The sequence below is a fragment of the Poecilia reticulata genome, chromosome 8 (assembly GCF_904066995.2).
Source record: "Poecilia reticulata chromosome 8, P_reticulata-male-v2, whole genome shotgun sequence".
In the NCBI taxonomy this organism is placed as follows: Eukaryota; Metazoa; Chordata; class Actinopteri; order Cyprinodontiformes; family Poeciliidae; genus Poecilia; species Poecilia reticulata.
In genome coordinates this window covers 13,521,567-13,547,200 of record NC_088837.1, presented here as the reverse complement: position 1 = coordinate 13,547,200, position 25,634 = coordinate 13,521,567, and the positions used below count along the sequence as shown (strand labels likewise).

General features: G+C 39.1%; 3 protein-coding genes across 8 annotated transcripts in view; all 3 read left to right on the top strand.

Moving 5' to 3' along the window:
• The first annotated feature begins 107 nt into the window (after window positions 1-107).
• Window positions 108-9,655, top strand: samd9l (sterile alpha motif domain containing 9 like). 5 transcript variants are annotated; one of them, XM_017306388.2, is made up of 4 exons: window positions 108-1,984; window positions 2,067-2,116; window positions 3,262-3,327; window positions 4,448-9,655. In XM_017306388.2, the coding sequence occupies exons 3-4, from the start codon at window positions 3,324-3,326 to the stop codon at window positions 9,040-9,042; spliced, it is 4,599 nt and encodes a 1,532-aa protein (XP_017161877.2). In that variant the 5' UTR covers window positions 108-1,984; window positions 2,067-2,116; window positions 3,262-3,323; the 3' UTR covers window positions 9,043-9,655. The 5 variants fall into 5 exon arrangements, with proteins under 5 accessions (XP_017161877.2, XP_008414996.2, XP_008414995.2 ...); XM_008416774.3 differs by having other exon boundaries at window positions 4,445-9,655; XM_008416773.3 differs by having other exon boundaries at window positions 108-1,995; window positions 4,445-9,655.
• A 509-nt stretch (window positions 9,656-10,164) lies between these two features.
• On the top strand, window positions 10,165-18,528 carry gaa (alpha glucosidase). Its single transcript, XM_008416781.2, has 19 exons — window positions 10,165-10,871; window positions 11,317-11,468; window positions 11,588-11,753; window positions 11,873-11,969; window positions 12,762-12,881; window positions 12,999-13,117; window positions 13,492-13,623; window positions 13,838-13,948; window positions 14,045-14,158; window positions 14,273-14,357; window positions 14,724-14,841; window positions 15,005-15,138; window positions 15,252-15,403; window positions 15,511-15,659; window positions 15,755-15,896; window positions 16,560-16,658; window positions 16,912-17,076; window positions 17,278-17,430; window positions 17,537-18,528. The coding sequence occupies exons 1-19, from the start codon at window positions 10,347-10,349 to the stop codon at window positions 17,600-17,602; spliced, it is 2,799 nt and encodes a 932-aa protein (XP_008415003.2). The 5' UTR covers window positions 10,165-10,346; the 3' UTR covers window positions 17,603-18,528.
• Window positions 18,529-18,599: 71 nt separating this feature from the next.
• tbc1d16 (TBC1 domain family, member 16) overlaps window positions 18,600-25,634 on the top strand; it is a 29,081-nt gene continuing 22,046 nt past the window's right edge. For both annotated transcript variants that reach the window (XM_008416780.3, XM_008416778.3), the window contains exon 1: window positions 18,600-18,821. The gene's annotated coding sequence lies outside the window, so the exon portion shown is untranslated. The remainder of the gene's footprint in view (window positions 18,822-25,634) is intronic.

Below are 25,634 nucleotides of genomic sequence, written 5' to 3'. Positions count from 1 at the left end.
TGCAAGATTTTAGAAATCTATTTTTAACCTTTACAATCTTTTAATACATAAGTTATGTCTACTCCTATTTTCTTTTGATCATTCTTTTATTTTATTTCATGTAGGTTTTGAATTTAAATTATGGTGGTTTTTTAGAAGGGTTTTGAATTTATTTGGCAGAAAAGTTCATATTTATTGGGGATAAATAGAGTATTCAACAACCAGAGCCTGGGGAAAACTGAAATATGTTTATGCATTGTGGTCTAGAAAGAAGGATGTTCATATGGAAGAGCAAGTTTTTGTTTTTAACTACAAACAAATGAAGTTGACATCTACTAAACCATGCTAAGTTTTGCTGTGTCTGGATTCAGATTTGTAAGACTGACTAAAGTAGATTTGTTGCCCCTTTTTTTCTCCTTTCTGACTGGTACCAAATTGGATAAACTGTACCTCCCTGTATAATGGTGGCGAATGTGTCTCAACAAGGTTGCACAAAGTACCAAAATATGGCCCTTTTTTGCTTTTGATTTACCTTTTTTTTTTTTTTTTTTTAGATAAAATGGTAAATCAAAAACTTTACCAATCAAGTGTTTTTGGTTTCGGCTTGGTTGAAAACTAAGTGATTGCCATCCGCTTTTCCACTGAGTCAGATTAAATCATAAGTCATGTTAGCCATGATATGGAACACGGCAAACAAGGATGAATGTAACAAAGCTAAAGTCTGTAGCATTTTTCTCTAAATAGATGATGCTATGTTGTCGAATAAAATTTTATAATTTTGATGCACAGTGCTGGTAGAATCATGCTGAGGGAATGTTTTTTTTTTGTTTTTTTTTAATAAATTGAGCATATCGGTAATATACGGTTTGAAATTGTACCACTAAGCAGCATACACATTTGCACTCAATCATATATTTTAGTCATATTGGTATTCCTAGTGAGTAAAATAGCCAAAAATGTCAGTCCCGCCAGACTGTTAGTTTTTGGTACTTGCAAAAATATTGAATAAGTTAATTAATGTTGTGATAAATCAAAATTCTTGAGAGGGTTTTTCCTTCTGCCAGTAATGATAGACATAAGTCCTCATCTCTATTTTTGAGATGGGCACTTATGGGAATTTTTTGAAATGCACAAAAATTTGCAAAGATCTTGAGGCTGGGGCAGATGTTCACCTTTCACTAGAGTAATAACTGTAAACATACAGCAAGAGCTAAAATTAAATTCAGTGCTTTAGGTCAAAGAATATCCTATAAAATTAACCAAAGTCCAAACCTAAATCCAGTTTAGAATCTGTGCAAAAAACAATGTCGCTGTTCAAAGGTGATCTCCATTTATTTTGATTGAGCTATTTTTCTAAAGATTGTATGGGACCTGTTTGGGTTAACTAAATTAACCTATAGGTGAGTATTAAGGAAGTATTAATTGTTATAATGCCCATATGGGTCCCAGTTTTTACCCAGTATTGAGCTAGATCACCTATCTTCATGCAGTTTTATGAGTCAATCCTACAAACCTACAAAATCTGATGGTACCAACCAATTTTGGTCCCACAATCGACTACTTTGAGGGGAACGCCTTAAAAATGCATGCTATACTTTTTAGATTTTTAGTAATGAAAAAGTTGAAAGCATTATTTTCCTTCCACTATGCATTAGTTCATCATATTAAATTCCAATGAAATACTACAAAATATTAATCCACTACCTAATTGCTTAAAGCATAAAAAAGGGAAAGGTTAAAGGCTTGTTTCTTTATCTTAAGGCGATCCAATACAGTTCCTATCAGTAGAACTGTAATTGCCTCGTTATACTATGACGTTTTGTGTCCCGTTTCCTCAAAACCGAAACTCAAAGCAGCAGCGGCTCTGCGCAGGCGCAGTACGGTCCGGAGCCCGGCAGTGGACTCGAGTTGCAGCTGGAGAGATAAGACTCAGTTGGTCAGACAGAGCAGCGCTGGGTGGCAAAGTAACCAAGACCGTCTGTTTTTCTCGCGTTTTCTATCCAACGTAAGAAACGGGTATGTTAATATTTTTCCATATTTAACATTCCGCATCTCACCGTTCATATAATCCTCTGTTTTTTTTATAGCCTTGGGCGATCCTCATGCGACGCACGACTCATTCTGGAAATCTGCTAAAGTGAGCATTTCTGTACATTTAGGGAATTTTATCTCATTTTGTGAGGTATTGATAATATAATTAGACTGGCAGCATGTTTTAGCTGGAAGCATGAATCAGCACTTTGTATTATGTTGCCATTTTTTTGCCTTGTTTTTCTTCTAGAAGTAAGCTATAGATTATGTTACAATGATTTGAATTGTATGCTCTCATAAAGTGCTGTGAACAAGTATTTTGAATGTTTTTGTTTGTTGTCCAACAAATGTTTCAGACAATCTGACAATTATCAGACACAGATAATTCATGTAAATAATCAGGTTGTCAAAAAAAAATAATTTCATATATTTGTAAAAAAAACAAACTATGTGACCTTATGTGGAAAAAAAACAGTCAATCAATCAAATTTTATTTGTATAGCACCTTTCAGCAACAAGGCATTTCAAAGTGCTTTACATCATAAAAGCACACAAATACAAAGTCATAGAAGACACAGTCAACATTACATTTTGCAGTCATTACACATCAGATTATTAATTAATGTTTCATGATTATATTTCAAAAGCAACTTTAAGCAGGTGGGTTTTTAGTCTAGATTTAAAGTAACTTAGCGTTTCGGTTGTTTTGCAGTTTTCTTGAAGTTTGTTCCAGATTTCTGGTGCATAGAAGCTCAATGCTGCTTCTCCAAGTTTGTTCCCCACCCTAAACTCATAAGTGGTTGTTCCTCACAAAATTGTTTACATTCAGCCATTGCAAAAGATTTTCAAGCAAAACAGCTTGTTTAATGTCATACAACAAACAGATTTTAGTCCAGATTTTGACTAAGTCACTCCAAAATGTTCATTTTGTATTTTTGAGCACATAATTTTTAACTTTCTCCATCGGGATTTTCCTCGCTTGAGGCATCAAAGCAGTGCTTGATCATAACACTGATACCATCATGTTTACTATAGTACTAAGTACATATAATTTTTATGTGGGTATTTTATGAATTCTGTTGTGTGAGTTATCACGATTGTGTTTTTTGGTTATACTCTTGCCTTGAAATTGCCCCACAGGGACAAATATAGTGAATTGAATTAAATGTTTGACTGTCAGTGTGTGATGTTGGAAATCATACTTTGATTTAATATCATGCATAAAACGAATTTCATGATATTTTATTGCAGGGTGGAGATAATGAGATGCAAATGTCACAACTGAGGAAGTGAAAAAGAAAAGAAACTGAACCATGGGTAAGTTTACATGCACTCAATGTACAGTTAAAACCAAATATTTACATGTGACATTTAATCATTTGTTCTCATTGTCTAACATGAATTTTGACTTAATATTTCTGGTTTTAGGTCAAAATTATTACTGTGCTGCTAGATTTTCTATGGGACTGAGTTCAAGGCTTTGTGTTGGCCACACCAAAACTTTAACTTGTTCTCTGAAAGCCTCTTTGAAACTAGTTTGATGGCATACTTGGGTTCATTGTTCATGTGGAAGACCTATTTATGGCCAAGCTTAAGATGTCTGAGACAGTAATGATAGTCACAAGGTGTTTCCACAAAATGTTTTTTCTCGATGATTCAATTTATTATGTAAAGTGCACCGCTCCCTCTTACAACAAAACATTTGTACAATTTGATGCTGCCTCCCTGACCACAATTAAAATGGTGTTCCTATTAATGCAAATCTTCTCCTTCTTTCTTCAAAATACATCAGTGGTCATTGTGAGAAAACATTTACCTTTTAGTTTCATGAGGACATGTCTCCAAAAATGTAAGTCTGTGTCTCTGAATGCATTTGCCAAACTGTAATCTGTTTTTTTGGAGTAATAGCCTCTTCCCCCTTTTTCAGTAATGAAGTCTTTTTGCGGTGGATTAAAACACTGATTTACTAGCTTACGCCAGCCTCTAAACAAGGCCTTTTGCTTTTGGTTTGGAGGTGATTTGCACATTTTTCACCTAAACACAGTCATATCTGAGAGACAGAGCTCATCTCTTTCCTGAAAAGTATGATACCTAGACATATCCCTGGTGTTAATGTTTGCATGTAATTGAACAGAGGAGTGTGGTGCTTTCAGACATCTGGTAATTCACCTCCAGGGATGAACCTGATCTGTAGAGATCCACAGTTAGCTCCCTGATATCTTGCCTGATAAGAAGTCAAAGAAAATCTCTAGAAAATAATTGAGATACAAACTTGGGTATGTGTGTAATGTTTACATGGGCTAACATGCAGTGTGATAGATTTTCTACGGGAAAATCTAGTAAACATGTAAACATGCCATTACAAAACATTAATCTTGTTTTTCTGATCTCTACAAAAAATAGAACTTTAATTATTTCCGTCTCTTCTTTTTAGCAGAAGACCTTGAGAAGTCACCTATAAACTGGACTGAGTCCGATGTAAGTGCCTGGCTACGGTCGATTGGGGTGAAGGAGCAATATATAAAAAAGCTCCATGAAGAGGAAGTAGATGGACAAACCATGCTTGCTCTGACAGAGGACTTTTTAAAAACAGAGATTTGCATGAAATCGGGACCTGCTCATTTGATTATCCAAAAAAGAGATGCACTGCTTAACTCTCAGAAGAACAAACAAGTCACTAGAGGCAAAAGGTCTGAGTTGGAGCAAAAAAAATCAGTGGAAGGTTCTCAAACAACGGAGGAAGGTTCTGAAGATCCTGTGAGAAACAGAGACATTTCTAAAGAGAGACAAAATGTTCAGAAAGAATGTGTGTTGTCTTCAAAGGAGGACTGCAAACCAAGACCGTTTGATGAAGACGACATTGATTTTATCTACTTAAAGCACAGAGTCCTCCAACCTGAATCAGGGGCTTTCAATTTAATATCTCCTTGCCATGAATACAAGTCTTTTGCAACAGCTGCCACACTGGACCGTACAAGACTCCAAGCAAAGTTTGCCAGGGAAGTTTTTAAATTTGCTACTGGTTGCATGAATATCAGATCAAATGGCACCATACATTTTGGCGTGATGGACAGCAAGGAGAATGAAGGATATGTGCATGGGGAGATAATTGGGATTCCCATAAAAGAAAAGGACATCTATGTAGATGCTTTGGACCTCAGTGAAAAAAGTTTCCGCTCTGACAAGGAGCAAGTACTTCAGTGTGTGCGGCCGCCAAGGTTCATTGAGGTTATGGATCGAGAAAGTACAGAAAAGAGATATGTGGTGGAGGTAGACATTGTGCCTTTATTAAACATTGTGAAGAACAAGGTGTATTCAGTGCGCCTGCCAAATTTTAAAGAGGCGACTAACAAATTAGAGTTTGAGAAAGAAGTGATTTTTCGAAGGGTTGGCTCAAAGACCGAGCCGGTGAGTGACTTAGGGGATTTCTACCAGAGAGTCAAGGATCGAGACACACAAAGAGACGAAGCAGAGAAAAAGCAGTTTCTCATTGCTCCAGAGATCTGCCAAGATCTTGGAAGGAAGCTCACAATGCTCCTGACCAGTGGAAAGAAATTCATTACAAAGGACAAATGGTTCATACTTGTCACAAACAAATTCAAATCCAGCGACCTCAGTAATATCGACTGGCTGCTCAACATGAATGTGTTCTGTGTATTTGACTTTGACCCAGATTCAAAGATATCAGGTCTGTGCAGCAAGTACCTTGAGCACCATGCTGCAAACATGCATTTTCTGCAGAGCTACAGAATGCCTGCTGGTATGACCATAAAGGATTTCACTAACCACCTGCATCTGTTTGAGCAGACTAGCTGGATTTTTTGCAATGGTCGCTCCGATTTCAAAGGGAATGAAGCTTCATGTGATGAAATGACCTGGATTAAGACAAAAATGACTTTCCTGCGGGAATCTGTGTCTCTAATCTGCAAACAAATCCTCCCAAAAGGCACATTTCAAGTAATTTTTCTGCTAACATCTCCTGTAGAAAAGCCACTCCTGCACACGTTTTATGAGTTTTTCACAGACATGGAAGGTCATGAGGACATAATCTGCATCTGTGACTGTGAAAAAAACTACCACAAGTGGCAAAGCTTTGCAGAGGGTTCCTGTGGAAAAGAAGCTGTTAACAACTCGAGCATTGTTGGGATGAAGATGAGTCATGTGAATGCAACCTTACAGCATGTACAGCCCGTCAAAGCACACGTCAAGAAACACCTGCCTGTCTTTGTGAAAGGGACATGTCTTCTTGAAACACAGATAGAAGAGCAAATGTACTCCCTGGAAATTCTCGCCGTCAACCATTGTGATGAAAGCACCAAAGAATTCATCAAGGAGGAGAAAGGAAACATTGAACAGCAGTTTTACCGAGGTGGGAGAGTCACCTGGCTCAATTTCTGGCTTGCTGACCACAAGCATGTCGAAGACGTGATTGAAAGAGATGCTTACCATGACACATCCCGACTTCTTAATGATGTCTTGAAATTCAATGCTGATCAAACTCCTGTAAACTGTATAAACATTTACCATCACCCAGGAAGTGGTGGTAGCACTGTGGCAAGACAGGTGTTGTGGCACAACAGGAAGGATCTGAGGTGTGCAGTTGTGAAGTCTTATCCAGCCTCTGTAGTTGCTCAGCATGCTGTAGAGCTAAGAGAATATGAAGAAAAAGATCCACAGATGTGCCTCCCTGTGCTGCTTCTTCTTGAAGACACTGACAAGGAATACATAGATGATCTGAGGAATGAACTAGAGGCTGCTGTGAATATCAAACAAATCCAATATGGAACCCTTTGTTTCATCTTGTTGAGCTGCAGACGTTCCCACGACCCAGAGAGGAAATGCAAAGAGTCTCCACTACAGAATGTGTCTGTAACCCACAAACTGTCTGATCAGGAAAAGAGAAAGTTTGCTGGTAAGCGACAAACTCTCGAGGAACGCTATGCACCTTCATTCATTTTAACATTTGTTTTGATGAGTGAAGGATTCTCCCAAGATTACATTCAAGACTTTGTGAAACATTTACTTCAGGATATTGATCAAAAATCTGTTGTGACTCGTCTCATGCATTATGTTGCTTTGCTGAACACGTATGTTCAAAACTCTTTCATCTCTCAGTCTCATTGTGAAGCTTTGCTCGCCTTAACCGTTCACCTAGAGAGGTTCCGTCAGCATGCATTTGAGAGTTTACTCAGTGATCAGGCCAAGCTGGTGTTCTTGCATCTCAGAGATGACAAGACACACATTGAATCAATCAGAATCATCCACCCCCTTGTTGCAAAAGAAATTCTGCAACAACTTCTGGGGGGCAAACAGACCCAAAGCAGACTGGCAATGAATTTGCTCTGTGAGAAGGTGCTTTTTGAGCACCGATTTGGAAGGGAGGAGTATTTGACATTTTTAAGACATCTCTTCCTAAGACGGTCCAGAATCAGTAAAGGGGATGAATGTGATAGTTTCTTCTCTCCCCTTATTGAGCATGTGTGTGACATTGAGAAAAACCCCAACAAAGCAATTGAGTTGTTAAAAGAAGCCTTCGAGTGTTTCAATCAAGATCCATTCTTTGCTCAACAGCTTGCTCGACTTCATTACACCTATGAGAAGTTTGAAGAGGCAAAACACTGGGCGGAAACAGCGGCTAAGCAGTTGCCCAATAACTCATACATACTAGACACAAAAGGTCAGGTGTACAGAAAATGGTTCCAAGCAAAATGCAAAGCAATAGAAAGTGAGAGCAAACCAAAGACGGCCCAAGATACAGTGGATGCAGTGGGGACTGCCCTGAAAGCCCTCGAGTGCTTTCAAGAATGTGAGAGGGCAGCCAATGCAGAGATGGAAGATGTTAATAGCTCTGGGTTTTTTTCTGAGGTCGAAGTTGGATGCAGCCTTCTCAAACTGATCTCCTCTCTTCAAGTGTTTGCAAACCGAACCAACGGCCACGCTGAATGTATGAAGTACTTGTTAACAGATTACATCCCAGAGGAACTCGACCGTGCCTGGGAACCATTTCATGGCCGTTTGAAGAAACTTCACAAAACAATGCAAGACGCCTTGGAATGGATTTCAGAGGACCTCAGCTACTTCCAGACAGACATTGGAGATGAAGAGGAGATCCCTGAAAGACCTGAAGAAAAAATAAGTCATCCACTCACATGGCTGGCAAAGAAATCTGCTGAATATGGCAAGTACTTCAGTGAAGCAGATTCTGCTATGCTTCTGAAAAAATGCCAGACAATTGAAAGCAAATTTACACCTTTTCAGAAACGCATGATTATCTATCATCTTGGGGGAGGGAACATCATATCGATCCTCTCAAAACTAACTGACCAAAAGGATGCAGTACGTCGTTTGGAGCATATCCTTACTCTTTACCCCAGCAACCCATTAAAGGTCAAATTTACGCAAAGGGACATTGTCAATTACATAGCAGCACACATTTCCCTAAACTGTCTGTCCCCTCAACCACAAAAAGCAGACCCGCTGAAAGAGCTACAGGCTCTTTGTCGCCAATTTCCAACTGATAAAAGGAAATGTTTTCCAAGTGCCTTGTTCTTGCTTACCATGCTGTTCTGGCCTGAGGATCGTGATACAGACCAAGAGAGAGAAAGCAAATATGAGATTGTGCAGTCGGCAGTTGAACACCTTGAGAAAGGCTACTGGGCCAAGATAAAAGACATTCCCCAGCGGAAAAGAAGGATCTACACCCATTTTTACTTGGGAAACGGGAATGGGCTGGATAAATTTGTCCACAAGAGAAAGTTTGACAAAATCACCAAGGGGTTCTCTGTCTCTGAGAAGCGCCTGAAGTGGTTCAGCGGTGAGGCATGGAAAAGTCCTGAAATTGCCACCATGCTGAAACGTGTTTCTGGATGGACGGAGGACAGGGTGGTGTACCTTGAGGGCCCCCAGAAAAAGAAGTTTAATATCCTGCCTCTCTTTGTGCCTTCGGTGCCTCATGGTAATGAAAACATTACCTTCTACCTGGGATTCACCTTTAGAGGTCCCGTTGCATGCAACATTCTTGTCAAAAAGTAGTTTGGCAGTCACATAAGTATTGTTTTATTAAATGCTAATCTCACAAAACAAGCTGATGCACAAGTTATCATGTTAGTTATTGAATACTGCGCTGTCGTTTGTTAGTGGTAAGATTATTTATGGACATTTCTCACTGTTTCCTTTTTTTCTATTTCTCAATATATTAACATGAATAACATTTCAGAAAAAGTGTTGACCACTATCTGCTGCCTTGTAATTGTATTGTACCAATATGTTTGTGAGCTGAAGAACAATGTTTTCCATGGCTGAATCAAGAAAATCCAATATACTTTACAAAAACTTTGAAAGACCTAATTTTGATAGAGTAAATCTGTAAACTAGCTAGTGAGCACTAGTTTTGTTTCATGTTAAATGTTTTTTTTTTTATCTCATCAAGGAATCGTTAGAGCTTTTAAACGTGTTTGTTGTTCCAAGCCCCATGTGTAACATATCTGCATGCAATAAAATCCTTTTTTAAAAAACTGAAGTTGTATCATTTTGAATCTATCAAATTTGATATAAATTATTTCAGCTAAGCCTATGTTTTGAAGATAGACTTGTCAATCATAAAGAAGATGAGAGAAAAATAATTGAAGATGTAGGGAAGTGGCGTTTATCTTAAAGTTCTTGTTCAGTAGCATTATTACAGTAAGTACAGTCCCTTCTAGATTTTTGTTTCTCCTCCAAGACTTGGATGTGGATGTCCTCTGACTTTCCATTTTTGATTGAATGTTTCATTATTTGTTATTGATGCAAACTAATCTAAAGAGGAGAAATGTATATATTTTTATAAATTTGTAGCAAAAATATTGTTTAACATTAAGGTAAAAATTGATCCATTGGTTTTGGATGGGTTATGAGGCAGATTTATTTACTTTAAAAGTAGTGAACTAAAGTCTATGAATGTGGAAACAGTTGACCAAAAGTCCTAATTGGCAATAACACAAATAATATTCAGCACTCTGCACATTTAAAAACCGTTTTTATTAATCGGTTTGTCGAAAAGGGGTTTTCATTTACTGGATTTTACCCTGAAGCATTAGCGTTTTAGTTTGTTTGTCCTAGTACGCTTGCCTTAGTGTTTTTAGCTTCTCTGTTGCTACCTATGTAGCTTCTGTTGGTTTTAACATCGGTTCAGCTTTATTACTCCTGTCATTTTTTGTTAATAAAAGTTTAATTTCAAATATACATATGCCGCCGTGCTTCGGGACATTTTTATTGAAGTTTATGTTTTTAATTAGCAGTAGTAGCTTTGACATTGCACGGTGTGCTGAACAGGAACTTATTTGGGTGTTTTGAAAAGGATGGGTATTTTGTCAACCACAGTGCTCCTCCTTTCTCTGTCTTTGTTAGCGTGTTTACACAGGGAGCTTTTGTTCAGCAAAGAAGGCAGACTCGTTAGGTCAGATAATTTTGATCATTATGAAGTCGTGCTACGTAAAAAGCCTGGTTATTCTTATCCCAGAGAACCAAAGAGCATTTCAAAGAGTGACATCCACCCAGATATTCTCCAAAGATCTGGAAATTCCAGAGAAACTGAATGCACCGCAGCTCCAGAGAGTCGGTTTGACTGTGGCAGGGACAGGTTGTTGAGCCAAGAGGAGTGTGAGGACAGAGGGTGCTGCTATGCTCCTCTACCTGGATCTGCAGGACCACCCTGGTGCTTCTACCCTGCCCAGTACCCAGGCTATAACATGGGACCCCTCACCCCCAGTGAGAAGGGTCAGACTGCAACCCTGACCCGGGCCAGCCCTTCCTATCTCCCCAAAGATATCTCCACTCTGAGCCTGGAAGTCATAGCGGAAACTGCAAGCTGCTTTCACGTTGTTGTGAGTATCTAAAAATCAAGATATGTGCGATTCTTATCAGTTAAAGTGTTTTTGCACCCAACACGATTTCTCAGTGCGTTGCTTGCTTTCTTGTAGTTTGTGGTTGTTTACCAGTAATTGAATACAATGCATTAGATTTAAATGTTGTTATAGTCCGTTTCTGAGTTTGTTTTATAGTGCACTCCAAAAGCATTCATACCCCTTGAACTTTATTCACATTTTCCACATTACACCCATTAACTTCAATATATTTCACAGAGATTTTATGTGTTGGAGGAGCACACTATGCTCCTTCTGCTGCTAATATTATGTGTTAGAGATGGTACATTATTGCAAAGTGGAATAAAAATGACAAAGTCTACTTAATTTTTTTTTTCAGGACATTTAATCCTTCACCTGAAGGGTGAATGTCTCTGGGTTTGAGTGACATAAGTTTTCTCTGTAGTTAAAGGATCCATCCTCTCAGCGATATGAAGTCCCCCTCCCAGCTGGTAGCTTTCAGACAGAAGCATATACCCAGGACGTTCTCTACACAACCGAATTCCTGCACAATCCTTTTGGTTTCATAGTGCGACGCAAGTCCAATGGAAGGGTTCTGTATGTATCTCTGTCTTTAATCCCTGTGGAGGTCATGCCAGCCCAGCCTTTCCTGTCTGCTGCCGTTATTGGTAATAAATTGCTAAAAGATTATCTGTCTCTTTGCCTTCTGAGTTTAGTATGAACACCACAGTTGCTCCCTTGCTGTTTGCTGACCAGTACCTGCAGCTGTCCACCTCTCTGGCCTCCTCCTTGGTGTCCGGTCTTGGAGAACATTACACCTCTCTCGTCCTGGACCTCAACTGGACATCATGGACTCTTTGGAACAGAGACATGGCACCGCATGTGAGTCTGTTACAGTGACTGCACCAACCCGACAATTCTGCTGCTAATATCATCAGCAGCAGAATGAATTATATATGTACATTCCTGCTGTATATATAAACTTCTGTCTTTCACTACAGGCTGACGCTAACCTCTACGGCTCCCATCCATTCTACATAGTGCAGGAAGACGACGGCTTAGCACATGGAGTTTTTCTTCTCAACAGCAATGCAATCGGTAGTCCTCTCTTTCCCTCAGCACACTGTTGTCAACATAAATTATTTTGCAGAAACTTGCAAAATAATTAATTTCCATGTATTATCTCATCATCCAAAAGTTTTCTGATTATTTTCCATTTGACTGGTGCAAAGTTCTTCACATAATTTTCTTACTGGACAGTAACCACACTATTCTATAGTCCTTTGCAAAAAGTATTCATACCCTTTAAAGTTTTAGCATCTTGTACATTATTATCTCCATCTGATGATGGCGTATTAGGGTTGTTGTAGATCATAGAAAAAAAAAAAGATGCTTCTATCTTCAATTCATCTCTGACCTGCTTTCCAGTCCTTGATGAAGGATTTCCACAGCATGATGCTGCTACTGCTGTGTGTCAACATAGGGACAATATGTTCATGATGTTTTTTTTGTTGTTTTTTTTACAATGAATAAATTTCACAAAGGGGAAAAATACAAATGAAAACTCCACTTTTCAAATTTTCTTTTGAAAACTATGAATATTTGTTTCACTTCTATGCACTAATGTGTGACTATGGAGGATGCTGCATGTAGAGGGAAAACAAAAAAACGTAACCTAAAACGGTGGTTTTTAAATGTAAACCAAGATGTGTAATAAAACTCAGTGCAAGGTAATCAAAAACCTCCGTAATTTTTTGTGGTGTTTAACAGTTTTTTTTGTTTTTTTTTGTTTTAGTTTCTACTGTATGGACATATTGTATCTTATGATATATACATTTTATATTGCAAAGGATGACCACGCTTCACATTTGTTTTGAAATGTCTCTGTAGAAGTGATACTACAGCCAACACCAGCTCTCACATGGGTATCCACTGGTGGAATCCTGGATCTGTACATTTTCTTGGGTCCTGACCCTCAAAGTGTGATACGACAATACCTGCAGGTCATTGGTATGTATTTTCCTGTTTTACTGAGCTCTAGTAACACATATCCAAAAAACACGAGACATACAAACATGCATGTGACTTGTGGCTTTTGAGTGGACATTGTTTTGTTTCTTTTTCCAGGGTTTCCCATGATGCCTCCTTATTGGTCTCTGGGCTTTCATCTTTGTCGCTGGGGTTACACAACTACTAATGCAACCCGCATGGTTGCACAACGCATGCATAGTGCAAACTTTCCTATGGTAAATGAACAAAAACACATGCTAATTGTATGTAGGAGAAAATATACTCAGTCTTTTACACATTTAGATTCTTAAAAGTCCACGTCTGAGTTTAATAATATGTTAGATTCTTAATTGCGTTATAATTGTCAATTGCAATTGCAGAGAAGTGATCTGGAGAATTTTGGTTTTATTTTGTAGAAACATATTAAAGAACTTTAATAATTAAGTCTGCAAATATTGCAAAAGGCTCAGTAATTTTATTACTTTCATAATAACACAGACAGGATCAGTTATACTGAAATCAGTCGGACTTTGTAAAAATCGAAAGTATAGATATTTTGATGCAGTCGCTTCATTTATTTTTGAGAGTATTTAATGTTTTTCACCTCCAGGATGTGCAGTGGAATGACCTGGACTATGCAGACAAGCGAAGGGTGTTCACCTTTGACCCTGTGCGATTTGGGGATCTTCCAGAGATGGTCCAGGAGTTTCATAAGAAAGGCATGAAGTACATCCTCATTCTGGTAGGACACTGTTAAAATTTTACATTTTTAACTATCACAGTTTTTGTTTTTTAATTAGAATTCAGAAAGGAAGCAGGAACTGTAACCATTTTTTCACAGCAGCTTCAATAAAATTCAAGTAAAAGTAGTCGTTGACCAACTCTTCCAGTAGATGGCAGCAAAACTCTTTTACAGTAAAACTCCAGTGTTTTATGGTGGTTTGTTTCTTCGCTAGGATCCGGGCATTAGCAGCACCAGCCCCCCTGGAACATACCCGCCTTTTGAAAATGGTGTGAAACGAGATGTGTTTATTAGGAATGCAACTGGAGACATTCTGATAGGCAAGGTATAAGCACATTTTTAGATCGTTATATTGAGACACCTGAGTACTAAGCTCTTCATTTACCTTCATGTAAGCGAGGTGTTTGTCCCGTGCACACAGGTTTGGCCCGGCCCAACAGCATTTCCTGACTTCACCAACCCCGAGGCCAGGCAGTGGTGGGAGGACTGCATCAGAGACTTCTTCTCTAAAGTTCCTGTAGATGGTCTGTGGATTGTGAGTACACAAAAACAAAGAAGCATACTAAACGGAACATTGGTTTACATCTAAAGGACATATTTAGGCTTAAATCTCTAAAATAATTGATATTGTGCTGTTGCTTCCTACCAGGATATGAATGAACCGTCCAGTTTTGTCCAGGGATCAGTGGTGGGCTGCCCTGACAGCGAGCTCGAGAAACCACCATACACACCTAGTGAGTGTATTAGATACATATCACTGGCTTGCAACTACAGTAGCCTGAAAAAGTATTCGCACCGCTTGAATCTGTATATATTTTGGATTTTATTTAATTAACTAACAAAGAGTAATGCACAATTGTGAATAGGGACAAATAAAAAGGCATTTTTAGATTTTTATTTGTGAAATTATTTGGAAATAATGTAGTATATACAAAGTAGTCTTCACTACTTTGTGCCACAGAATTCCAATAAAATATTTTGAAGTTTGGGATTAAAAAAAAAAAATCTGAAAAAGTTCAAGGGTTAGGGTACTTTATAGTAATTTATAGATGGACAATTAGATTGCAGCTATAAATCTTCTCCAAATGTCACACAAACAGGGGTGGTTGGAGGCCAATTGAACTCGGGAACCATATGCATGTCGGCACAGCAGCAGCTGTCCAGTCATTACAACCTGCACAATCTGAACGGATTGACTGAAGCTTATGCAACGCACAGGTCAGACTATGCAGCCATGTGATTATTACTTGAATTGGTGTTATTACAACACCAGTTCAAGTAATAAAGAGATGCAAACTACAATAAAGCAACTTCTTAATATGCAAATGTAGGTATTGGTTTTGCTGCACATTAATCCTGGTTACTCTGTTCTCATCCTCAGTGCTCTCATGAACATTCAGGGGAAGAGACCCTTTGTTTTGTCTCGCTCCTCGTTCCCTGGCATCGGGCGGTTTTCTGGAGTGTGGACAGGAGATGTGAGGAGTGACTGGGAGCAACTTCGGTTCTCCATCCCTGGTGAGTAGATGCCAAGTGTCAAAGGTCATGCCAGTGTGTTTTTGTGGAAATTTGGTCTCAATACAAACTTGCGCCGGAATACAATGATTTCCTTTTGTACTATTTTTACGTAGCCGTGCTGCAGTTCAGCCTGTTCGGAGTCCCCCTGGTGGGAGCGGACATATGCGGCTTTGAAGGCAACACCAACGAGGAGTTGTGTGTGCGATGGATGCAGCTTGGCGCCTTTTACCCGTTTATGAGGAACCACAATGACAAGCCCAATGCCGTGAGACTCAAAGTTTATGTGATTGTTTTTATAGCGTAATGGGGATTTGTGAGCGTTTGTTTCACATCTTGAGAAGTTTCCCTGTTTTCACGTGTCCTGTCCCTCAGCCTCAGGAGCCGTTTGTATTTGGGCAGAAGGCCCAAGCAGCCATGCGGAGTGCGTTGAACCTTCGCTACTCCCTTCTCCCGTTCCTCTATACACTCTTCCATCGCGCGCACACATCTGCTGACACTGTAGCTAGGCCCCTCTTCATGGAGTACGTACTTTCTTCTTCTGTCCTTTTAACGTAACATGAAACTAAAATATCTCAACCCCTTTTCATTCTTTTCTCTGTGTTTTTGTAACTCTCAGGTTTCCCACCGACCCTCATTGTCGGACTATAGACCAACAGTTCCTGTGGGGGAGTTCACTTCTCATCAGTCCTGTTTTAGAGCAAGGAGCAGTAGAGCTGAGCGCGTACCTACCTGCTGGCACTTGGTACCAACTGGACAATGTAAGCTGCAATACAGTCTTTGTTACTTATAAAATTGTTTGATGTTTTTTTTTTCTGGAAATCTTTTGTGCTTTTTTGTTTAGCTCCCTTTACTCAGAAACCCTCCATAAAGGTCAGTGCAGCCAATTTGGTTCCTAACTCACCGAAAGTAGTAAATAGAGCCCACTTATGTTTTTTAAATCACAGAATAAAAGTGCTCTGCTAAATTGAGACCAAAATGTAAATTTTTAGGCAAAGTGCAAAACCCCATATGTGGTGGGAAGCCCTCTGCAAAATATGTGAGACTACAATAAAAGATGAAATCGTTGTCATGTGTTGGAATGGCCCAGTCAAAGTTCAGTGGTAATCCTTTCAGACTGATTTTGAGCTATGTTGCAATTAATATTGGGTAAAAAAGATCAGCCTTTAAAAGGACAAAGCAAGTAGAGAAATGCCTTGAAACAAAATATAATGTTGTTCTCAATTTTTTTAATTGTAAGAAATGTTAAAAGTCACATAATTTTCTTTACACATCACCATTATGCACTACTACTGTTGGTCTATTACATAATACCTTGGTAAAACACATTGAAGTTTATGATTATACAAAATATGAAATGCCAAAATATGTAAAAGTTTAAAAGACCTTTCTATTCCACTTACATCTCTTTTCCTTTCTCAAAGGGTCAGCCGTTCCACAGTAACGGTCAGTACGTCCAGCTATCGGCCCCTCTGGAAACAATCAATGTTCACGTGAGGGAGGGGCACATCATCCCCCAGCAGGTGGGAGTCAGCTCTACAGAATTAGAGAGAAAGTAGCCTGGGCTTTATTTCAGCTATATGGATAAAGTGAAAATTTGTTCCTAGTGTTTTAGTTTACAGGATTTGCTTGGTAAACTGCACAAATTAGTTTGAATGTTAATTCTGGTATGTTCATTAGCTTGATAGTGTCTTTCGTAACATGTTGCTGTATTTCATAAAAAAAAAAAAAAGCTGTTTTGAAATGCTGTATAATCCTTGTTTGGTTTCTGTGAAGGAACCTGCTTTAACCACCGCGGCTTCACGTGAAAACCGTTTCTTCCTGACGGTGGCGCTGTCCAGTGGTGGCTGGGCACGGGGGGCGTTGTTCTGGGATGACGGAGACAGCCTTAGAACTTTTGAAACTCAAAATTATTGTTATGTTAACTTCACTGCTGGACAGGTAGGTACAGTGGTTAGCAGAAGTAATGATACCACTTCAACTAAACCCTTTCGAGACGTTTGAAGTCTGTTGAATTCTCCATAAAATGAGAGTGAAGATGTGTTTGATCTGGAAGTTTTAATCATTGTAAATCCTGAATATGATCAGGTTTTTATTTGGACTCTGACTAACAGATGTTTAATTATTTGTGCTTTACTTCAGTCGCAGATAATTAGCGACCCTCTCAACCTCAACGGGGCCTTGGCCAGTCTTCGTCTGGGAGGCCTCCAGGTGTTTGGAGTGCCTTCTCAACCTCTTTATGTCTTGGCTAATGGAGAGAAAGTTATAGACTTTACGTATAAAACTGACACAAAGGTGAGTTCTGGGTTAGAGAGTACTTTTTGCTCTGATGCTTTTTAATTACAGCCTTCCAGTTCACCATCTTGCAAACTGAACTTTATATTTGTGCCTGTTCTTGTAGGTCCTAACGGTGACTCGTCTGGCCTTGCCTATGTCAAAGACATTTACAGTCCAGTGGGTTCTATGATGAACCAGATTCATCCTATTCTTTGCCTTTGCCCTGTGCTGCTAAAATGATCAGCTGCATTATTCTGTCATCACACCAGCAGAATTTTTTTTTTAAAGCCTTGGAATGAGCAGCCATTTGGTTTAGATTTTTTAAAATCAGGATCAGTTAGTGATGTATAAAAAGAGTTTTGTAAATATTGCTTTGTAAATAGTGTTTGTAAAATATGCACAAAAAATAGAATTTTTTATCTTGTAATTTTACCTTTTGACCTTGATAAGATGCTGCATTTGCTTGCTGATAACACTTTATTACTCCTCAAAGTCAAGTCGTTCCACCGCAAGATGAATTACTAAAAATAAATCTATATGAAAAAAAAAATTCAAATTACAAATTACTAAGAGAATTGGCCCTCACAGAATTGATGGATTTATAAATTTCATAGTATCAGAGTAAAGTCAGATTAATCCAAATACATGCCACTCTTTCATCCTCTTCTTTGAGCTGTTGTAGTAAACAAAATCCTACTGAAATTTAAGATTATGAAGTGAAGATTTCTGAAAAAATATCCCTCGTTATGCATATGTTTTGCAGGGCGCTGTTGTATTTTGTTGTCAGACACCGGTTTTAAACAGGCAGCTGAAGACGGCAGACGTGTGATGATGCTCTGAATCCAGCTCTGGTCCTGATGGTGGACCAACTGAATCTCAGCACTCATCAGAGACCTTTAAAACGTAACTTGCATGACAAAAGATCTAAAATCCATCATAAAATCCCAAATTTCCAGTTATGTGTCAGTAATACTACGTGCCGGAAGTAGCTATATATGCGGAGTGATTGGTTAGGGGCTGTGACGTGAAGTCAAGACATTAAAGACGCAAAGATATTTCAGGAAGTAAAAACCATTGTATTTTACATTAAAGTGTCAAGCGTGTTTCAAATATAAATGCATATGACTTCTTTAAGGTCATTTTACTTTGAAAGTCCAGAGCGGAAGTGTATACTTTTGCCATTGAAACAGCAGCAGTTAGGCGTGCGGCGGTGGCTCATACAGTGATAAACCTCTGCGATAAAAAAAAGAAAAAAGAAAAAGAAAAAAAAGAGAGCTGAGTTGATATTAACACGAGCTAAACCCGTGGAAAGGAGCCGAACCCAGGCCCGGTTCGTAGCGCTGGGGCTCTGTCCGCCTGAAGAGATGGTTGTCCGGAGTGGGCTGTAGATTCCTGCGGCGGGACTGAAGGTGAGAGCTCTCCATGCTGCTGCTATATCTGTTCATTTATTCCTGTCGCTGGAGCAGGTGTATGCACACCAGTCACTGTATCATTCACTGTGTCCGATAAGCATGTATGTTTTTCTACATAGTGTGTTTTGGAAGGAGCCTCAGGCGCGCCTCTGACAGCTAAAATATTCATGTTAGAGGTGGTACTGACACAGAGTCCCTGCTCGGACATGTAACCCAGAGGAACTAATGTTAGGCCTGGTGTAAATAGCCTTGTCCATCTGCTGCTGTCAGGCGGATGCTGCCGAGGCTTGTCCCGCCATAAGCAGGCTGACAGAGGAGAGAACATCCTCACTCACCCAGCAAATACTAAGAATTGCTGCTGAGAAAAATACAGATGCTGGATTTCCATGTTCATTGAACTGAAAGCTGAGACTTCTCCCTTGTTCGATCTTCTAACGCATCGGCATAATAAGTATTTATTTTGAATAACTTCAAATTGATTTAATTTCACTTTGGTTCATGAGTGGTTTGCTAATGTGGATTTTCTTATAATAAAAATAAGGCTACAAAATTGAAAAATTACCTCTCTTGTTAAAGTCGACATCCTCGAGTTTACAATTTAAAGTGTAACTAACCTCCATATTAACTTTATGTTGCTGATAAACTGTTTAATTATTTAGCGCTCCGTCTTTATGTTTTCTGTGCAAATTTTGGCTTTTTTTTTTTTTTTGTAAATTTGTTTAGTTCTGCAATATTTTGCCTAAAACCGCCTCAGTGCTGGCCTCCTTAGGTCGAGCAGTGTCTAAGCAGTTGAATTTTCCTATTGGCTGCAGCGGTACAGCTTAGTACAACGTCATCACAGTCTCAGTTCAGGTATGAAACCATCTCACTCACTGCGTTGCCTGGTGGAGAGTTGGGAGCTGGAATAGTGTGCATGGCTGTGGCCAGCTTTGAATGATGGCGTTACTCAGCTTAGCAAATGTGTGATTTATTTCCAGTGTGGACACAGAGGGAATGGCTCTCCTCTGCTCTGACTTCTGACGGTTATTCTGCAGGACAGGAAGACCACCGCCCTGTTTTCTCCCTCCACTCAACCCCATGCTTTGGTGGACTTTTTCCAAAATTTGTCTGGGGATGGGGTTATGCTCTCATAGAGGGGTCAATCACACTTTAACCCTGCAAATTATTTGCTTCACCTTGTGACGTCAATTCCCATAAACCATAGATTTAAAAAAAAATTTTTTTTTTACATGTGGCTCATGGGGCAATAGGAAAAGCAACAAAACATTTTAAAATAAATTTATCCGGGATGAAATCAAAATGTCTTGTTTATTTTGTTTTCTTATGTAGCTATATTTATTTTGTGATTTTAAAAAAATTGCATGTTGTGGTGACTGAATTATCTCACTACAAACCGGTCATAGAAAAACAAAGCGTTAAAAAAAAAATACAAAAATGTTTACTTTGAAATATAGATATCAAATTGAAATTCTAGCCGTTCTTATTTTTAGTTGTCAGGAACAGATACTAAAAGACTATAAAATTGGTTTTGTTTCTGTTTACATATTTAAAGTGATAAAGACTTTAAAAAAGGGGGAAAAAAAGCACTACCTTTCTAATATTCTACACCTTGTACTTTTGATTCACAAATTTTGACAAACTCCTATCTCAGATATGTAAACTTGTTCAAGATTTTTCCTTCATTATTATAACAATTTAAAGAAAAGCTGTGATGATGATAAAGAAACCAGGTGCTATCGTACACCTAATGCTTTACGACAATATGCTAGTGACTATCTCCGCTGTCTAACTTCTGCAGGGCTGTACATTCTGCTGTTCAGTTTGCAGTTGAGTTTCTAGGTCTTATTTGGATTTAATTGCTGGTTCTGAACCTTTATGAGATGCTGTATATTAGCTTATGACATAATTGTCAAGATAACATTCCTTCTGAAACAGGAAACATGTTTTTGAAGCACCCAAAAGAGTTTTCTCATGACTTGGAGTCCATAAGGACTTTATTTTCCAGGGTGATCTGTTTTCAGCTGCCCCAGGCAACCTCGTGAATAGTGGATATGAAAGAGAGATCTTCCATTCACATGTCAACAGAAGTGAGAAGCTATCTGTGGCTGCTGCCCTCGCAGCTGAACTTTCTTTGTGTAGTTTTTATTCTCTTATTTAAGGTTTTCTTTGTGTAGTTTTTATTCTCTTATTTAAGGTTTCAAAAAATATGTTAGCGAGTTGGTTAAGAAGAAGTGGGTAAAAATGTTCCATTGATTATCGGACAGAGGAAGTGAATCTAAGAAGGTGTGTCACTCCTGAGATGTCTGATGAAACGCAGAAAGGTCAGAGGGGAGAGTCCGTCTGTGGGCACATTGAGGTGTTGACGGGATTAAGGATGAAGTGAGAGCAAGAGGCCACTTTTTCTTATCAGCCTGTGTGAACCTGAATCTGAACCTGGCACTGACCCCGGTCACCCCGCTGCATTGAAGCTCTGCAGTAAATAGCTCCTCGTTGCTATTAAGCGGCAGAAAACTGATGTGCAAAGATCTGAATTCCACATTAATCTGAAAGTTTACATGGGGTCAGCCAACGTTTTTCATGCAGGACAGCTGCTGCTCTTACTCTGTCATAACAGCAAGCAGTTTTGTGTGGTGTTATTTGATGAAGCTTGCACAGTAAATTCATAGATCTGGGGCGTTGCTATTCTTACATTTAGTTTAATAAGGTGGCATTTGGGATAGAGAGGCTGCAGCACTTGTCTAGAAAAGTTTGACTATTTCAGACTCGGTCCAGTTGATGTCCAATGATACGGTCTGATTTGATCTGAATTAAATTCATTATCTAGTATATTTCAGTACAACAGAAAGTATTACTGGTTCAGTATTTCTGTGTTTATTAGTATCCGTTTTCTGGACACAGTCAGTTGACAAAAACTATTCCTGCCATTATCTCCTGTGTTTTGCACAGTCTAAATTGTGCTTACTCTCCTTGTTTTTCTGTCCTTTAGAAAGTACTTCTTTCTCAGTACTTCTGCAGCTAGCCATTCTTTTTTCCCCCTGGACAAACATTTTGACCAAGCATATTCTGCATATTCACTGCCATTACTGATGTCTACAGGTTTTGCTTTTCTTTGTCTTTTGGTGAAAGTACTCCTCCCTCTGTGCTATTTTGCTGAGCTGTGTATTTTGTCCTGGATCAAGTCAACTGACTAAGCTATTACCACTATGTATTAGAGGTGTGCCGATCAATCGGCCACCGATCATAATCGGCCGATTTCCGTGAAAAAGTGTATGATCGGTGATTGCCGTTCACGGTCTCTTGTTGCCGATCACACAAACCGATCACCTGCATCTCATTTCGCAGCCTGCCTGTGCAGCTGGTCTCCTCTTTGCTTCACACTGAGCAAACGCACAGCAACAAATACTAAGCGATGTGTAACTATAACGCACTGAGTGCGTTATAGTTTGTGTGTTGCGGCGGAAAATTGAAGCACCTGGGGTGAAGCAGGTCAAAATGCATCAACACAACAAATCTAATATGGGATAAAAACAATGCCATGACATACTTGACTGAGTTTGACTACATCGAGGCTCACTGCAGTAAAAAAAGACATATGGAGGATCAGATAGCAGGTAAAGCAGCGCGCAGCTACAAACACATGGATTAGCATGACGGTAAGAAAGCTAAACAAATAACCTGGAAAATTATTTAAGTCTTCGAGCTGCGATGTAAGACGCTGGTTCTGCTCTCGTTGTTGAACCGCTGCTACGTGCTACAGGTAGTAACATTTCACAGACAGAGTGCTGCTTCTGCGCCACCTGGTAGTGACTCTCACACCAAACCTCTGCTTAAAGCTGCAGCATATAACTTTAAAAAATAACTTTTACACACATATGAAAACTTTCGCTGTCCTAACATGAGACAAATAATCTCTGAAAAAATAATCGATCTCCTCTGCCTCCTCCCTGTTCGGCATAATTACTCCGCTCAGTCAGAAACGGCCAATAAAAACTAGCAGTAATCAGCTAGCCGCCATGCTATCAGGAAGTTTTCATTCAGTAACTCAGGTGGCTTAAAGTGGGTCTTTATTGTAATGGTATTTGCCTTTGAATGTTAAGTTTTATACTTGAATTTCTTTGGCAATGTGGAGAGGTTTTATTTTGACTTTTTGCATTATTTAGCCTCTTCAGAGCCTTCATATGTTTTCAGTGTGTTAAAGATATTACTGATAGCAGTACAATTTGCACAATGCCTGTTTAGTTTTTTTCTTGGAAAAAGTTATTAAAAACAAATTTTTGTCTAAATTAAGGTGAATTCATGGTTCCTTTTTCCACATAATATAACCGATTATAAAATAAAAAAATAATAATTATGTGATCGGTATCGGTGATCGGCCCTCATGGGTGATCGGAATCGGCAGGAAAAATCCTGATCGGCATATCTCTACTAGGTATGTATATTCTTTGGTTTCCTGTCTCACAGAAAGTATCCCTGGCTAAGTGCTTCTTTGTATAATTCTTCTTTTTATTCTAGATTGAGCTATTGATTGAAACCTTCCTGACATGAAGTGTGTGTACTCTCAGTATACACACAGTTTTTAAAATCTCCATAGAAAGTGCTTCTGTTTTTACCGATGGGCTAAGCTGAGCTATCAATAAAGCTATTGCTGTCAGAAGTATTCTTGCTTCTGTGTTTAGTTGTCTTCTCACCTGAACCCAGCCTATAACCCTGCTAACGCTGTCACTATCTAAATGTGATCTGTTTATTCCCCTTTCTATCGAAGGTAATGCTTGCTGTTAAACTGTTTGTATTAGATTTTCTTTTCTTTTATCTACTTCCTGTTTTCTCAGCTTCCAGCCGGTCATGACACATGGACACTTCCACTCTCGTTGCTGGGGGCTTCTTCTTGTTAAGAGACTCAATGCATTTAGCTAGGTTCTTCAAATTTTTTAACAGTTTCCACACAATTATCTGTTTTTAATTTGTTCTGATTATTTCAAATATTTTCTTTAATTTTGCATGAACAAATAATCAAAACTTTAAGCCTTACTTTTAGATATGAATCGCAGCCCTAGCTTACCAAGGTTCTTGAGATAGAAGACACCTTTCCTGTGCCAATGGTAAATCTCTGACCTAAAAAAACAGCCACACTTCTACTTTTTTTAAAAAGGAAGTGAAATGATTGCCAACCACATAGCTTCTCTTTGAGTTAATGCCCAGATCTTGTGCTGGTAGGCTTCCTGTGCGAGGCTTGGCACCAGGAAGTGGGGTGCCTGCTTAATCAAGTGGTGGTAAACATGCTCCCCTCCCCGACCCCCCACGTTCTTTTCCCTGAGGAAAAAGGAGGGAACATTCCTGAGATAGAGCGTGGAGTATGTGTCAGAGTGTTCAGCCAAGTAAGGAGCAAGGTTACGCAGATATGACTGTGATCCAACATGGAGGACGTTAACCATACAAGAACAGATCAGTGGGATGGACTGATTAAAAAAGCAGAAGCTAAAGGAACAAATGTTTGACTTTAATTGCTTTGTGTTTTCTTTTAGTACTAGAGAATAAAAAAAACAACATTCAAAACCAAAGGAGTTCCTTCTGCTATAAGCGAAAGGTGATTTTATCCCACAAAGCTTTCTCCTGAGTGGACAGTTCAAACTCAGGCAGCGTGACCCGCTGGTCCCAGTTCAGCGCTCGACGTGGACGACATCTGTTGACTCCTGATAACAGCTTGGAATTTCACACAGATGGAGCAGAGTGTGTTTGCTCACTGTCCATCACTGTGTTTCTCTGCTGTTTGCAGAAGGTGGGAAACGTTTAGTCACGCACAACTACGACGCGCGCACACACACACACACACACACACACACACACACACACACATGCAGGAGCTGAAGCTGCTTTAGTAGATGCAGGTGCACAGCTCTGAGAAACGCTGAACAAGTCAGGAGAGGTGAGAGGAGAGCTCTGCAGTAAGGACACTGCAGTAAATATTAGCACACGTGTGTCTGAGGAGGGGAAGTTTGTTGAGGATTTCTGCAACTTTAGAGCCAAGAATGGGTTGCATTTGACCTTAAACTCTACACCTCATCTGTCTTTTTTAAGTTTTTGCAGAGTCAGCCATCGTTAGTGGAGCTCCTAGTAAAGTAATTTGATGTTTAATTCCGTCAAAATAATAAAAAACCCCAGCCTTTTAATTTGATCATACCTATTCGGTGGTAAGAAATAATTGTTTTTGACATTTGAGTTTATCAGAATTTCCAGGAACCTTTTTAATCAATAACTTGTCCCCCCCACTGGAGGATCATTACACATGCACTTTGTTCATCTATATTGCACATAGAGCTGACTTTTTGTATTTTTTTCCCCCGTACATTTGAATTCACTGTAACAAAACAAACAAACAAACACAGAAACTGAATTAATTACGTTTGCCAAACATTTGTTTGGGTCAGAGGTCCATAGTTGTGGTCTGAATCTGGACCCTTGGTTTTAATGAAGGGATTCGTTTTCAACCTGCGCTTTTTAAATCATATTTATGATAGTTTTTTTCTCCTTTTTCTGCCCTTATGATAGCTGTAGCAGAAAGATTGGTATAATTTGCTTCAGAATTAGAAAGATTTAGGCTTTTTTAATGTTGCTCTAGTGAAGCCCAAACGACACTTTCTGCAGCATTGAAGCTTTTGCTAACATAAAACTGAAAAATTAGCTTTACAACACAGTCCTCTTTGGTGGCATCTGGTGGTCAAAAGTAAGAAGAGCAGCTTGGAGCTCCTGTCTAAAATGGGCGGCTTTATTTGGTTGGCTTCTCTTCAGAGTTCAGTTGACGGCTTCTGGTTT

Excerpts from the sequence above, each read along its gene's own strand:
- gaa (XM_008416781.2), top strand. The coding sequence starts at position 10,347 with ATGGGTATTTTGTCAACCACAGTGCTCCTCCTTTCTCTGTCTTTGTTA. Across the intron at positions 14,842-15,004 it reads GAAGCTTATGCAACGCACAG|TGCTCTCATGAACATTCAGG; the intron begins GTCAGACTATGC and ends TCTCATCCTCAG. Across the intron at positions 17,077-17,277 it reads TTAACTTCACTGCTGGACAG|TCGCAGATAATTAGCGACCC; the intron begins GTAGGTACAGTG and ends GCTTTACTTCAG.